The following is a 16,021-nucleotide window of genomic DNA, read 5'->3' as shown; positions in this document are numbered from 1 at the left end:
AGAGGGGCTGTGGGTGACTGGGGGGAACTGGGAGGGGCTTGAGGCGGCTGGGGAGACACGGGGGGAACTGGAGAGGCTGGGAGAACTGGGGAGGGCCTGGGAGTAACTGGGCAGATTGGGAAGACACTGGAGGGACTGGGGAGGGGCTGCGCATAACGGGGCCTGTTCCCGGGGTGATTGGGCTGACAGGCGGACTGGGGGGGGGACTGGGGAAGGACTGGGGTGACTGGTGGGGGTGGTGGGGAAACTGGGGAGGGGGTGGAGTGTAACTGGGAAGGCCCTGAGGGAACTGGGGATGGGGGGTGACTGGCGGTAACGCGGGGCACCGGGGGGTCCCGGGGTCGGCGCTGACTGGGGAGAGTGGGAGAGACTGGAGGGAACTGGTGGGAGGTCGGCGCGGCACGGAGGGGCCAGGGGCGCCGCGGGGAGCGGGGCGAGGCTGGGGGGCACCAGGGGGAGCACCGAGGGGGGCACGGGGGACGGGGCGGAAGGGGGCGGGGGGCGGCCCGCCCCGTCGGGAGCCGCCATGGCCGGGGGCGTGGCGGGGGGCGCCCCCTGGCGGCCCGGTCCAAGCGCGACCCCCGGCACTGCGGCCCCGCGCCCCGCGGGCCCGTGAAATGGCGGCCGGAGGCGGCGGCGCCATGGAAACCGCCCTCCCCGCCCCCCCCGCGGCCGCGCGCTCCCGGGCTGTCGGGGCTCCGCGGCACGGCCTGGCCCTGGCCCCTCCTGTGCTGCCCCATCCCGTCCTGGGCGTCCCTGTCCCCTCCTGCCCTGGCACGTCCCTCCTGGCCCTGCCCCGGCCCCTCCTGTCCTGGCACTGTCACATCCCTCCTGTCCCCTCCTGGTCCACCCTGTCCTGTCTTCTCCTGCCCCTATTCTGACTCATCCTATCCCACCCCAATCCCCATCCCATCCTCATCCCCATCCCACCCCCATCCCGTTCCCATCCCAATCCCATTCCCATTCCATCCCAGTCACCTTCCATCCTGTTGTGCCCCGTCCAGTTTTGTCACATCCCATCCTGTCCCACCTGATCCATCCCTCCACACCGTGTCCCATCCCATCCATCCTGTCCCCACCCCACCATGTCCCCTCTGGCCCCAGCACAGCTGCGTGCCCATGCCCAGCCCGCCAGGCCCCGTGTGCAGCAGCAGCCCCCCAGCACGTAGCCGTGCTCCCACTCCTGATCTCGAGGACCCCCAGCGTTGGGTGACAATGGGGGGAAGTCGGTGACACCAAACACAGGGACTGGACGGAAACCCTTTGGTTTGTGGAAGAAGGGAGGGGACAAGGGGGACCAGGATGAGGCAGTGATGCTGGGGGGAGGCGCATGGGTGCCCACCAGTGCCTGCGCTGGGGAGGGGGGCACAGTGCCCACCTCCACCCAGGGGGGCACCAACACGATAGCAGATGGGGACCCCCGTCCACCCACCCCCCATGCTGTCCCAGGACCACCCTCGGCCAGGAGTGACACCCATCAAAGGGGACGCTGGGAGCAGCTCTGGGATTGGGGTCCACTGCCCAGGGCTTGTGTGTCCCAGTGCAACTGGGGAGACTGGGATTGCGGGGCAGTGACTGGGGTGAGCGAGCGCTTGAGCCCAGCTGTGGAGGGACAGCCGCTGTGCCCATGGGGACGTGGACATTTACCCCAGGGGTGGGTTCATCATCGTCAGCCGCCAGGGGATCAGGACGCAGTCAGCGGTGCTGCGGTTGTGCGAGTGCCACGTGCCCGCGACCAGCGCTGCAGGCCACACGTGTACACACGTATGTACGCACACAGAATTACATATGTGTGTATTTACGCTATCTCTGCATGCCAGGAGCCGTGCTGCCGCCCTGCACTCCCGCTGGCAGAGCCAGTGCGACGCTGCGTCCCCTGCCATAAGCCTCCCCCTTCCCTCCTCTTCCTCCCCAGCACCTCCATCCCCACAGCCCCCCAGCATGGGGCAGCCCCATCCCACCTGGTTGCCCCAGAAAACACGGCGCGGGCTTCAGTGCTGATCACTCGCTCTGGCTCCATGGGCACCCTCTGGCCTCACCTTGGTGGCGATGGCGAAGCCAGGGAACTTTTGGGCCACGAGTTGCCACATCCCTGCGCTGGCTCTGACCCACGGACAGGCCCCACGGGGGCCCTGCCCACCCCCACAACCCCTCACAAAGCCAGAACGGCTCCATGGGCCTCACCACAGCTCTAGGGGGGCTCCGGTGGCTGTCCCCAGGAATGCCAGGCTACACCACAGGCAGAGCTGGGAGAGGGGACTGTGCCCCTGCACTGGGCTCAGGGAAGAGCCAGGGGGATGCTGGGCAGGTGGCAAAGCCCCTGGAGGGGCCATGGTCTCCCCCCTCCAGCACCTTGTGTGGCCCCAACCAGCAGCTCCTTGCAGCAAAAGGGGAGCGGTAGCCAGGGGGCTGCCCCATCCCCGCTCCAGGATGGGAATGGGGGAATAAACAGGAGCTTCCACCAGCCATGGCCACCACCGTGCAGAGCCAGTCACTGGGGCGGGGGGAAGGTGGAAGAGGGGACATGGGGACCGCTGAGGTCTGGGAGCAACCCAGGATGCTGGTGGCAGGCCAGCCAGACCCACCGTCTGGGCAGGGGGGCCTGGGGCTATGCTGGTGTCCCCTCCGCAAATACCCCAGGAGAGAGGGGACCCCCCAGCACAAGGAGGGGTGAAGGCAGAAGGGGCACAGCTCAACGACGCGCTGCCGGGGAAGAGCAGGACCCTCCCAGGACACTGCAGGGCACCCGCCGCCCCTGCCAGCCCCAGGGCCACGCAGCTCAGCCCCGGCACCGCACCACGTGCCCCAGGACGCACAAGCCCATGGCGCAGCAAGACAAAAGGGCGCAGTGCCCGGCGTGGCCAGCCTGGCAGGAACAGTTTATTGGCAGCCCCGGTACAAACAGCTTGGGTATGTGCGAGCGAGGAAGCAGCGATGCAAAGGCAGCGCGGTCTGGCTCGGCGGCCCCGCTGGTGGGCAGCGGGCACGAGTGAGCCAAGGTCCCTCCAGCTGTGCCAGGATGCCACACGGCACTGCCGGGCCAGGCCTGCCTGGTGAGAGATGAATCCGCAGCGCCAGCAGCCAGAGCCTCAGCAGAGCACGCCGGGGCTCCTCCGGCTGCTGTCAGTGCCGGAGGGCCAGTGCACAACATCCCAGCTCCGAGGCCTGGGGCACCGCCACAGCCGCACACGCTGGTGCTTCTCCTGGCTCTGCCTCACAGCAGAGCCTGGCTGCGGCCGGCGACTCCTCAGCCATCGCTGCAGCCCTATTTGTGCGTGGCGCAGGCCAGCTCCCGGAGTAGTGACAGTATCCTCACATAAAACCAAAGTCTGCTTCCAGCCGTAGCGGCAGGAGAGAAAAAGCTTAAAAACAAGAACCCCGAATGCCAGACGCCGGCCCCAGCAGCCCTAGATCCGCACCGAGCAGGCTTGTTTGCCGGACCTGCCTCCCCAGATGCTCGGCTTGGCTCATGCGGTTCATCAGCTCTGCAAGTTACCTGGAAAAAGCTAATAAATAACAGCCAGGTGCCAGGCAAGGGGGCTCAGGCGTCAGCGCAGGAGAGGGGCGAGCAAGGACGAAACACAGCGGCTGGCGAGGGGAGCGGGGCTGCGATCACTCACCCGACACGGGCTTCAGAATGGAAACACTGTATTGACGGACTTTACAAAAGTTATTACAAAACACGATCACAAACCAGCAGCTGACAATACACTGCGAAAGGGACACCACTTACAGCCACCTCAGGAACAACACCAATTAGCTCCGAGAAGTCAACCAATATTTACACAGACGCCTGAAAAACTCCGGTCAGTTATCTCATACATTTAAGTGTTTTAGATCAATTGTGAAATATAGTGCCACAAGCTTCCTTGTAGTATAATAATAATAATAATAATAATAATAATTAGTAATAATAATAATAATAATAATATACTACTTCTAGAATAACTAAAACCCAAACAGCTCTTTACAGGGGTTAGGAGAAGTTGCTTTCACTCATCTGACTTACCTGAGTGTGAGACCAAACCCAGTTAAAAAATATAATAAAATCGCCTTCATTGACAGGAGTTTGTGTGACAGACCAGCAGCACTGTTCCCTCGGGCCAGAGGGAAGCTACAGCCTGATTGGTGCCAGTAACATCCTTCAAAAGAACAGAGACGTGTCCTCCCCGGGTGAGGTCCTCGACTGTGCCTCCACACGCTGCCCTTCCCGACTCCTCCTGCTCCAATGTCCTCAGCCCCTTCTCCTGCTCATCCTTTCCTCCTGCATCTACTTTTTCTCACCTTGCTCTTCGCCGCTCTCTCCTCTCTGCTTTTCCGCCTTCGAAAAATCCTGCGTCGTGTCCCTGACCATGTCTCTGCCTCGCCTCTCTTCCCTTCATTCCAGCCTTGGCCTCGTAGCATGGGGCTGCCATTCGAGGTACGGCAACGCAACGGGAGCAGGCGGCCAGCTGCCTGGGAATGGCACCTTTCTTCCCTCCCTCCCTCCCTCACGCTTCCAGCCTTGCGGTGAAACGAGTGGAAAAAAGAAAGCGAAGCTCGTCACTCTTGAATATGCACAAAGATAGGTGGGGAAACACCTGCTAAATACGGACCCCAGCGAATCGCTCGGGATTATTCTCTACAGGCAAAATCCAAACCTGCGTAGGGGACAATGAGTACAAGGCCTACGCCGCTATGGAAGCCCCACGTCACCCCGCGGGGTTGAAGAGGTGCCTAGGCTGTCCAGTCAGAGTTTTAAGAGGAATTCCTTTGATGCTTCAACAAAGCGGGCTTTGTAGCATGACCACATGGAATAGCTGCGATACAAGTTCACCTCCCATCATGCTGCACGTCCACCTGCTAGACCGCTATCATAACCGCACGCCCTTCTGACCTGGCCTCCCACCACAGCACTACTGCTTAGTTTCTTTTTTCACGCAGAAATGGCTGGTTTGAGTTGTCGACTCCAGGTTGTGCTGCGTATCCTCCATGGGCCGGGGGTTGCGGGAGTGGATTTTCTGGTGGCAATTCAGAGATTCTTTGTAGCGGAAGTGCTTCCCGCAGACGGGACACTGGTAGGGGGTCTCTCCGGTGTGGACCCGCCAGTGCTTGAGCAGGTGGTCCCGCCGGATGAAGCTCTTCCCGCACTCGGTGCACTGGTACGGCCTCTCCCCAGTGTGGATGCGCTGATGGCGGATGGCTTTGGAGAGGTCTCGGAAGTCCTTCCCGCAGTAGGTGCACGTCAGCGGCCCGTCACCCTTCCCCGTGTGGAGCTTCTGATGCAAGATAAGGCTCACTTCCAGGCTGAAGCTCTCCTTGCATTGGGAGCAGGTGTACGGTCTCTCCACCATGTTGTTCACCTGGTGCCTGACAAAGCCGTACTTGAACCCAGAGCTCTTCTCCCCATCAGGGCGCTTGGACGGCTTGGAGCGGGAGGGCCCCTGGGCTTTCGTAGTGGCTGTTTTGGATTTCTGCCTGAAGCTTTCTCCATGCTCCAGGGAAGTACAGGCTTCCTCACTGGCATGCGCTTTCTGATGGGTGGCAAAGAGCTCCTTGTCCAGGAAGCTCTCCCCACACTCACAGCAGATGTACGGCCCCTCTACTGCAGCCATGTCCTCAGGAACGTCCTTCTTGGCCAAGTCTCTCCCGCGGCGAGCGGAGCGCCTCAGCCCGTTGCCTGTTGTGGCTCTCTGCTGCGGGGTCGATCCACTCCGGCTCTTGCTGCTGGGCTTGAGCTCTTCCTCTGGGCTTGAGAAAACCTCCTCCCACTTCCCTGTCAACGAGCTAGGAAGCTCAAGGCTTTCGGAACCTTCCTCATCACACTGCTGTTCATCTGGCAGGGCAGAGACATTCATGTCATTTCTCTGAGATAAGAACTGCCTCGTCATTCAGAGCGCCATTCCCTTGGGGCAGAGGTGGTCTCTGCTTTGCACACTCGGGACAGTACCTGACACTACGGGGTTGCAACTCCCGTCTGGGAGCTACCTAAGCAGTACAGGAATACAAAGAAGGCCAAAGTATTTTGACTTCAAAACATAAATTGTTTAAGTTGGAAAAAACCTTCAAGATTGTGGAGTACAACTGTTAGCCCAGCACTGCCAAGCCCACCACTAAACCATATCCCTGAGCACCGCATCTACAAGTATTTTAAATCCCTCCAGGGATGGCGACTCCACCACCTCGCTGGGCAGCCTGTTCCAGCACTTGGCAACCCTTGTGGGCAAGAGATTTTTCCCAGCCCCCAATCTAAACCTCCCCTGGTGCAACTTGAGGCCGTTTCCTCTTGTCCTGTCACTTGTTACCTGGGAGAAGAAACCGACCCCTCCCTCGCTCCAACCCCCTGTCAGGTGGTTGTAGAGACCGAGAAGGTCTCCCCTGAGCCTCCTTTTCTCCAGGCTAAACACCCTCAGCCGCTCCTTATAAGTTCTCTAGACCCTTCTCCTTGTTCTCTAGATGCTTCCTCAGCTCCCTGCCCAGCTCTGGACACGCTCCAGCCCCTCAGGGTCTGGCTGGTGCTGAGGGGCCCAAACTGAGCCCAGCATCCGAGGGGCGGCCCCCCCAGTGCCCAGCGCAGGGGGACGGGCACTGCCCCGGCCCTGCTGGCCACGCCGTGTCTGACACCAGCCAGGGCGCTGCTGGCCCCCTTGGCCACACTGCTGGCTCATGTTTAGCCATTGCTGACCAGCCTCCCCAGGCCCTTCCCCAGTGGGCAGCTTTCCAGCCATGCTGCCCCGAGCCTGTAGCGTTGCGTGGCGCTGTCATGCCTCAAAAGCCTTGTTGACCCTCAAACATCTGCCATCAGCCCATAGGCCCTGCCTGCCCAGATCCCTCTGTGGAGCCTTCCTACCCTCAAGCAGATCAACACTCCCCCCCAGCTTGGTGTTGTCTGCAAACTTACTGAGGGTGCACTCGATCCCCTCGTCCAGATCACTGATAAAGACTTCCTGGGAAAGCTCACAGTACAATGATGAGACCTCTATATATAGCTAGACAAAGGGAAAAAAGTGGGTTTCTCAGCAGGAGGTGAAGCAGAACAAGTCTTTAAGAACACGTAGTTTAGGATAAAGTTTAAAAAAACTGAAGGAAGGGGAATAAAACCTCTTTTCCTCCTGGGCTTGTACAGTGCCTGGGGCTGAAGGAGCTCCCACAGTATAGACAGTAACCGAGAGCAACCGCCAAGGACCCTGGCAAAGGGAGGATGGAAAGAGCCCAGAGGATCTGGGAATGTGGAAGAGAGGGCTGAAAAACCACAGGTTTCTGCAGAGCATGAGAAGGTAAAGCTCTGCCAAGCACCTGCATGCCCAGAGAAGGCCACTAGGCACTCCCTAGCACAGGCCTCTTCATCTACTTGTCACTCTGCCAGACATCTTAACACAGGGCTTGAAAACAGGCCGCTTCGTTTGCATCAGGCTGAAGTTCTGGAAAAGCATCACCCAGGATGGTTGAGTTGCTTCTGAAAACGAGGCTGGGAAGCCAAAAGCACATCCTAGCACGGGTCGCTTCGCAAAGCAGCTCACGTGTCCCCACGCTTCAGAGCGGGGACCTGGAGCAACAGGGCGGTGACAAGGACACATCTTTTGTTGCACCACGAGAAGCCTCACATTTGGCTGACAGAGAAAGCTGGGAAAAGCATCACTTTACATACTGGTGGAAAAGACTTTTAAAAACTTTGTTGCTAATGCCATCAAAGCTTGCCTACACTACGCACGCTCCTGCTCATCTCCACTTCAAGGCTGGCCAAACACGCTACCTTGCCAAGTGATGTGACACTGTACAGGTGATCTGCATCCCCTAGCCAGTCCACAGCTGCTTTTACAGCCTGCTGCTTGTGTACCACAGCTGCTTCTGCTCATGCACTATCCATCTGCCTCAGCTGCTGTCCAGCTCCCACGCTGGCCCTCGAGGCAAGCCTGACCGAGACCACTGCGAAGGCAGGATCTCGCCCCGGGCAATCCCCAGCCAGTGCCAGAAGCCCGAGCCCGCCTCTAGTTCCAGCTCTGCGCAACGCTCGGTGAAGCTCTGCACTTCTAACTCACATGTACTAGGGACCTCCATGCTTTCCTCTTCTTCAGAGCCCTCGTGGCTTTCAGCCAGAGTCTCTTCATATTTACTCCATGAGTTGTCATCCGGGCCAGGAAAGGAAAACTCTGTACACAAGAGAAAGAGTGACAGAAGTTTACACTGAGGGTTCCCAGCTGCTTTACAGGGGATTTCAGGAGAGACGGCCGCATCGGGCAAGAGCCAGCTGGGAAAGCAAAGTCACCCCGGTGCCCAAGGCTGGAGCTGGCAAACTCCACCACAGAGGCAAGTGGACGAGTGCAGGCAGGTGGTGGCAGCCACATGTCTGCTTTCCACCTCCCCACCGAGTCCCAGGGATGTTATGGCTCACCAGTGCTGGGGTCTGTAGGGGTTTCTCCTCCCTCAGAGTCATCTGGATCCTCCACGTTGGGATCCTCTCCTTGCTCAATCCGTGACAGGAGGTCGGGCTTTGAGATGGCAGCATCTGTACATAAAAAGAAAATCAGAATGTTTCCTTTGCCCTCGCAGAAGAGAGACTCTCAGACCTTCGCCCACCAACCTTCCTTCGCTGCTGGGGATGACGGGTAATGGAAAGAGAGGCTTAAGAAGATGCTCTCACACATCTGCACCGCTCACCTTGTCTGGGCCCTGGGAACATGAGCGGACTGCAGGAGCACACTCTGCTCAGGTGAGGAGCACCTCCCAGCCTGCAGCGTGAGGAGGAGAATAAGAAAATGCATCTGTGCTTACCTCCAGGCTTCCTTTCTTCTCCTCTCTGCTAAGGTCCGCGGATCCATTACAATGGGGACTTCAGCTCAGGAACAGCACCAGAGCTGTCAGCCAGCGGCAGCAGGGGAAGTGCCCTCCCCATGCGGTTCCCTCCAGCCAGGACCGCTTCATCCTACTCGTCCGAGTCACAGGCTGCTTGCGGATTTTGGTGGGGGAAAGGGGACAATCACAATCTCTCCTAGGGTGGAGAGCGGAAAACTTCATTTCCAAACAAGCATGAGTCTCTGGGTGTTAATTTCCACTGCTGCTCTGGTGGATCCATTTGCCTTATGCGAGGGTCAAACTCCTAAGCCTCATTACTCAAAGGAAACTTTCAGACGAAGCACAGATACATTTTTCTAAGCTCCAGGCTCAGATCCACAGATCCCCTTCAGCAGGACTGCTACATTCCTGCACCTCTAGAGCAGGATGCAGGACTGTTTTAAAAAACAGGAGAATGGGGGCCAGTATTTACCCTTCACCTTTTTACCTTGCACACAGGGACCACAGAAGACCTCTGTTCAAAAAAATAAAAGAAGAAACAGAGAGGAAAAAAAAGGACAAAAAAGCCTGGATTGGCCAGAGTGGGATGGCAGGGTGGCGAGTGAGCCTGCCTGCCAGCGGCCTCAGCACAGGGAGGGGATGTCTGTCTACCAGGGGTTGTGCCTGTGCTCCCACCCACCACGCGCGGACGCCCAGCCAAGGCAAAGTGATTTCTCAGAACACACATAGGTGCTTGTGAAGGCACCATGTCCCCCAGAGGGAATCCCCGCAGCTGGGACTGGAAGGAGTGAGCAGAGTGCGTTGGTTTAGCTGTGAACTCGCTGCCCTCAGCTGCTGGAGGGGACAGCAGAAGGCAGAGCTTGCCTTTGCCCCCTGCCCCTCCCCAGCTCTACCCTGGCACTACAGTAGCAGATACCACAACAGCTTGTGCGAGAAGCATTCCCTAAGATGAGGCTGGGGTCAGACAGAGCACCAAGGCCGGCAGCTGACAAACCTCGCTCTCCTCCCTTATGAAAGGCTCTGCAGCTGAAGGACCGATCACCCACAGAAAGGGCTGGAAGGAACCTCAGAGGCAGGGCACCCCTCTGCTGCCCTATGTGGCCAGCAGGCTGATGCACCCAGCGCAGTGGATCTGTGGACCTTTGCGTGACAAAGAAGCTTCCCTCTTCCTCACCTCTACTTGGCTTGAGGGTCCTCTGGCTTCCCCTCCTCCTCACAACCCAGATGCTTGCTTGGCTGCTACCAGCCACAGAGACCGTCAGGGAAACACGGTCACTGTGGTGAGTCTCATGACCTCCATCCACAGCTAAACTGAACCGGTGAGGGCTGAAGGAACTGCCAGGGCTGCTGGTGATGGCCAGCATAACACGTTCCTGGCCCAGCACACCATCCATCCTCCCCAACCTTGCCAGGCACAGCTGTGCTTCCATCCACCAGGCCCCAGGAAAACCTGGTGCATCAGGAGACTCAGGACAAACCCCAGCCCGTCTTTACCCATCGAGATGACGGCGTCGTAGTTGCCTTTCATGATATGCCTGTAAAGCTCCTTCTGCCACTCGTTCAAGCTCTTCCACTCCTCCTCAGAGAAGTTAAACGAAGCATCATTGAATGCCACAGGGACCTGCAATTAAAAGCATCATACGCTCAGACGTTTTGCCTCCTGTCACAGAAAGCACCAGGGATGTTTTCTCATTCAAACTCCTCAAGCACTGGGCAGGACAGTCCCAGGTAGCAACGCCCGCTCCTTCCACATACCTCGTTTGGCCCCTGGGCCTGGCTTCACCCCTGCGTGCCAAGAACATGATGGGGTTTTCCCTCATCACTTGCCTGCCCCTCGCCCTCTGCTCAGCCTCCTCATGCTGCAGGTGACGCCCTGTGCACAACACAGACTCTTTTCCCCACTTCATTTTTTACATGGTTCTGCCACCAAGTGCCTCCAAACAGGCACTGGGGACGTTACCAAAGCCACCAGGCAGTGGGACTGAGCCACGTGGTTCTGCATGACTCAAAACACAGCTCCAGCCACACCAAGGAGTTTGCAACCCTGCACAGAGCGGTCAATGTGTTTTGGGAAGCATTGTGTGTCTATAACGAGCAGTGTGTAATTAATACAAAGGAACCCGTGCTGGTGCTTCTTGCCAAGCACCAAAGGAGATACACTGCTGCGGGGAAGCTGGGCCCTGCTCAGCACCACAGCTGCCCTGGAACCAGGCTGTGAGCGCCGAGTGCATGCGGAAAGAGCCCGTTTGGAAAATGGAGCAGAGGACACCGTTACCTTGGGGACCTCTCCCTTCGCCCCCGGGGGCAGCCGCAGGATCCAGAAGTTCCTGTTCTTTAGCAGGTTTTCCATGTTCTCCAGTCTCTTCTGCAGCTGCCCATACTCCTGGATGAGGGTACCCAGCGCAGTCCACTTGCTCTCCAGCTGGTTCCCGAACTCCACCGCCGTCTTCTCGCAGCCGATCAACTTGGTTTCTGCCATCCTCATCCTCCCCTCCAGGTTCATCAGCTGGGCAGCCTGGGCATCCACCTTCCTGTCCACGGCCTGGATCTCGGTGACCAGAGTCAGAGAGATCTCGGCGGCCGGCAGCTCGCTCTCCGCGGCGGGGCCCTGCTCGGCGGCGGGCAGGGGCTGCTCCAGAGCCAGCTCCTGCGGCTCCATGTCCCACTCCAGGTCCTGCGGGGACACGCACAGGCCGTGGGCTCCACCACCCGAGCGAGGCGGTCCCCGGCCCGCCGCCGGCCGGCCGCGGGGCGAACGGTGCTCCGTGGGGGAGGGGACAGGCCCGCACCGCCGCCGAGCGCCCTCGGGCCGGGCCGCCGCCGGGGAACGGGAGACGGGGACAGGCCGGGGGGCGGCGGGCGGGCGGGGAGCGGGGTGGGGCGGCGGCGGCGCTTACCTGAGCGGGGGCCCAGTCGGCCATGGCCGTGCGGGGCGCGGCGGGCGGCGGCGGCGGCAGCGGGGGGAGGGGGGGGGGGCGGCGGAGCGGAGCGGGCGGCGGCGGCGCGGGCCCGGCGCCTCCTCAGCAGCGGCGGGGCAGAGCGGCCATGCCGAGAACGCAGCGGACGCTGGGAGCGGCGACGTGCAGCGCCGCAGCGACACCTGGCGGTGGGCGGAGCGCGCAGCGCCAACGAGCAGGGAGGAACTGAGCAGGGGCAGCCGCCGCTGCAGCCTCCGGCCCCGCGGTGATTGGGCGGTAGCGCCACCAATCCGCGCCGCGCCCGCTGGCGGCGGCCCAATAGGTGGGCAGAGCGGAGGGGGGCGGGACGTGCCGGGACGCTCGCTCCCGCCGCCGGTAGCGGGGCCGCGCGGGGCGGGGGCGGCGGGGCTGGGGCGGCGGTGGGCCTGGCCGGGCGGGAGGGGACAGGGCCCGGCCCGGGTACGGCACCGCCACCGCGGCTCGGCGGGGCTCGGCGGCTCCGGTACCGGGGCCCGGCGGGGCTCGGCGGCTCCGGCGCCTCTCACACCCCTCCGCAGGCGCCCCCGCAGGCTCCCCCGCCGGCGACCCGGCCCCCTGCCCGCGCCGCGAGGTCGCTGGCCGCCGGCCGTGCGCCATCATCCCGGTGCGGCTCAGCGCTCAGCCGCCGCCATCCCTCCTGCAGGTGAGGCCTGGCCGGGAGCAGCACCAGGAGCAGCCGCCGCGTCTCCCCGAGGACCAGGCTGGTGCCGGTGCCATGAAGGAGGACCGCGAGCATCCCGTCGCCCTGGGTGAGGCACGCGGGTGCTGCCCGCTACCAGCCCCGGTGCTGCTGGTCACGGCCCGGCCGTTAGCGAGGCCAGTGGCACCGGCCCTGCGGGTGGCTAGAGCAGGTTGCCGTGGGCGGCGCCGGGGTCGCCGTGGGACCACACCAACCGGCTGTCCCATCCCCACAGGCGAGCGGTGGCAGGGGGATGCTAGTACAGGCCTGTGGTGACTGGCCGTGGTCACCGGCGGCATCACCGGCTGTCCCTCCTCTTGTCTCTGTGACAGGTTATGCCATCACCAAGCCCGACATCCTGGCCGAGGTGGAGCGAGGTGAGGAGGTGGCAGGGTGCTACGGGGAGCACCGGGGCCCCCGGCCGCCTTCGGCACCCGCCGGCCCCTCCCAGGGTGAGCAGGACACAGGGCCCAGTGGGACCGGGGACAGGGCTCGGGTGATGGGCTGAGCACTGCTGAGCCAGAGGGCTTGATCTGGCGGGATTCCCAGGGCGGGGGGCGCTCCCCAACACCTTCCTGTCTCTGCAGGAGACTGGCTGGGGAAGGAGGTGAAGAGCGAGGAGGGGGTGTCCCCACCACCCACCTCTCCCCCGTCACGCCGTGCCAGCCCCGGCGACTTCCCTGCCCCGCTGCGGGAGCGGGGCTGCAGCTACTGCAGCCTCCTCGAGCCGGAGCCAAGTCCCAGTGCCAGTAACGGGGGGTTCCTCTCGCCACCCGCTGCCTTCGAGAGTCGCCGCTGCCGACCCGAGGAGCTGCTGCTCGAGTGCGCCGAGTGCGGACGCGGCTTCGGGCAGAAGCCGGACCTGGTGCGGTACCAGCTGGCACATGGCGGGCAGCGTCCCTACGCCTGCAGCCGCTGCGGGAGACGTTTCGCCGAGCCGGTGGGGCTGGGGGCCATGGGCAGCCCCTGCCGGCCAGCACCCTGTGCTGGCCGCTCCCCAGGGACGGCAGAGGGGGGCACGGCAGCGCCCCGGAAGGAGCGGAAGGAGCTGTCGCTGACAGAGAAGGTGCGGGTGCTGGAGATGCTGGAGGGCCCCAAGGTGTCACAGAGCGAGCTGGCCAAGCGCTTTGGGGTGTCGCAGCCCCAGATCTGCCGCATCATCAAGAACAAGGAGCGGATCCTGAATGAGTGGCACTGCAACGGCGACCCTGAGCGCAAACGCAAGCGGGAGGGGAAGGACACGGCCCTGGAGGCTGCCCTGCTGCGCTGGGTGGAGGGCGCCCGCGTCACCGACCTGCCTATCAGCCGCCCGCTCCTCCAGCTCAAGGCCAAACACCTCGCCGAGGCGCTTGGCCGGCCTGACCCGGAGCCCAGCGGCGGCTGGCTGGCTCGCTTCGGGGCACGCCACAACCTCGCCTTCAAGAAGCCACTGGTGGAGAAGGGGGATGCAGAGCAACCCACGGCTGAGCACTGGGCCGGTGTGGTGCTGCCCAGCCTCCTCCGCAGCTACACGCCCTCTGAGATCTATGCCTGTGGGGAGACGGGGGTCCTCCTCCCAGTCAGCCCTCCTGGCAAGGGTGAGAGTGCTGGCGACCAGCTGACGCTCCTCCTCTGCGCCAATGCCAACGGCTCAGAGAAGGTCCTGCTTCGGGCAGTGGGGGAGAGCCCCCAGCCACGCTGCCTGCAGGGTGTCAACCTGGCACAGATGCCCTGGAGCTACCGCGCTGGCAGCCTGGCCGGCATGACTGCCCCCCTCTTCGCCGAGTGGCTGCGGGAGTTCAACGAGGGGATGCAGCGGCAGGGGAAGAGTGTCCTCCTCCTCCTCACCAAGCATGAGGCGCACCCTTACCTCCAGCTTTCCAATGTCAGGATGGTCTTCATCCCATCGGCCACCGCTATGGCCCAGCCGCTGGACCGCGGCATTGCCGGTGACCTCAAGGGCCACTACAGGCGCCGGTTGCTGCGGTGGCAGCTGGTGGAGCGCAGCATGGGGCAGCCAACCCTCCTGGATGTCCTGCACATGCTGGCACAAGCCTGGGGCGACGTGCACCCAGAGCTCATCGCCGGCTGCTTCCGTGCTGCTGGCTTCAGCCCCGATGCTGGTGCTGAGGCTCTGGCCCTGGCCCCGGCACCCAGCCCACTCAGCCAGGAGCAGCTGGAGCGCCGCGCGCTGCTGGACGAGGAGCTGGAGCGTGATGGGGAACTGGCAGAGGTAGACAGGGATGAGGGGACAGCGGAGGGTGAGGACGCAGGAGAGCTGGCAGTGGTGCAGCCCTGTCCCTCGGAGCAGGAGGTCTGGGGGAGCCTGGCCACACTGCGGCGGTACCTGGAGTGCCAGGCCACCTCGCCGGACCTCTTCCAGGCCTTCTATGAGCTGGAGGATGTGGTGCACATGGTGTCGGCCGGCACCAGGCGAGCCCTCCTCGGGGATGCCCCTCCCAAGCAGTGAGCGGAGTGGCCAGCACATGCCAGGGATGGGGGCTGGTGCTCATCTGGGCCATCACCAGACCGGCCTGGCCGCCGTCTCCTGCAGCAGTGCCAGCTGAGTGGTGCCGTGGGGTTTGCTGTGGGTCTGTGTGGCTCAGGGGCAAAGGGGGTGTCCAGCAGGGAGCACCATGCCTGGCAGCTGTGGAGCCACTGCTCTGGATGTCACCCACTGGTGTGGTGCTGGGGGCTGGTGGTGGCAGCCAAAAAACTACTGCCAAAACCTCTTGGGGGTAGCTTCTGCAGCAAGCAGAAGCTGTCTGGTGGAGCTGCCCCCAGGGGGAATTTGCCCTGAGTGGGGTGGCTGTGTTTGCTGGGGGCGGGTCCTGGGGTGATGGTGGGGTGTCCCCATACCAGGGACAGTGGCTCCTTCCCACAGGGGTTTGGGGGGACTGGGTGCCAACAGCTGCTGTTACGACGTGGTGCCCAGAGGTTTGCAACAGGCATTAAAAAGGTGGAATTCAGCAAAGTGCACATGGGTGGTGTTTGTAAATATTTTAAAGTCGCATCCAGCCCTGCTGTGAACCGGGCAGAGCCCCCACACTTCCCTGGGGCCACCAGGAGCAGCAGGGACACCCCAGACCTGTCCATTCGCTCCCTAACCCTGGCCTGGGGATGCAGACACCCTGGCCCGGTGGCACCGCAGCCACCCCTGGGACCCTGCAGCACTCCAACCAGTGCTGTGTGTCCCCTGGGTACCAGGGCCACAGGCAGCAGGGACCGGGCTGACAGCCCCATCATGGCTGTTAATTAGGAGCCCTGGGGTGTATGCCAGGGTGTCCCGTGTGGTGTGGCTGGCACCCATGTGCTCCCTGAGGGTCTCCTGCACAGCCCCCCATGTGTACCCTGGGCTGCACACCCTAACAGGCACCCACTGGTTACCCTGTCCCCGGCATGGCGACTGCTCCTGCCCTGGGGTCCCTGAGGTGGGATGGGACACCGGTAGGACACCCCTGTGTGCACCAGGGGCAGCTGGAGGGCCGTACCCCGCAGCGGGGACAGGTGTGTCCCTACAGCACTGTGGCACCCAGGGGTGCTCTGCACCCAGCCCTTACAGCCAGACCTGCAGAGGGAACCCTGGCCAGAACCCAGCGGAATGGGCCCAGTGGGAGCATGGTGGGAGGTTGGG

General features: G+C 62.3%; 2 protein-coding genes across 2 annotated transcripts; one reads left to right on the top strand and one right to left on the bottom strand.

The window, feature by feature from the left end:
• Positions 1–2,862: 2,862 nt before the first annotated feature.
• On the bottom strand, positions 2,863–11,822 carry LOC308063149 (zinc finger protein 783-like). The gene is made up of 6 exons (XM_080385720.1): positions 11,670–11,822; positions 11,048–11,446; positions 10,267–10,393; positions 8,372–8,485; positions 8,019–8,129; positions 2,863–5,815 (listed from the first exon to the last, which is right to left on the bottom strand). The coding sequence occupies exons 1-6, from the start codon at positions 11,691–11,693 to the stop codon at positions 4,896–4,898; spliced, it is 1,695 nt and encodes a 564-aa protein (XP_080241846.1). The 5' UTR covers positions 11,694–11,822; the 3' UTR covers positions 2,863–4,895.
• Positions 11,823–12,086: 264 nt separating this feature from the next.
• Positions 12,087–15,343, top strand: LOC308063146 (tigger transposable element-derived protein 3-like). Its single transcript, XM_080385715.1, is given in 4 exon segments — positions 12,087–12,478; positions 12,741–12,896; positions 12,899–12,962; positions 12,964–15,343. Coding segments are annotated over 4 exon segments (2,148 nt in total). The 5' UTR covers positions 12,087–12,444; the 3' UTR covers positions 14,858–15,343.
• Positions 15,344–16,021: the final 678 nt, after the last annotated feature.

The sequence above is a fragment of the Falco punctatus genome (assembly GCF_963210335.1).
Source record: "Falco punctatus genome assembly, chromosome: 4".
Taxonomy (NCBI): Eukaryota; Metazoa; Chordata; class Aves; order Falconiformes; family Falconidae; genus Falco; species Falco punctatus.
Note: the sequence above shows the minus strand (reverse complement) of the source record. Positions and strands in the feature narration are given on the sequence as shown.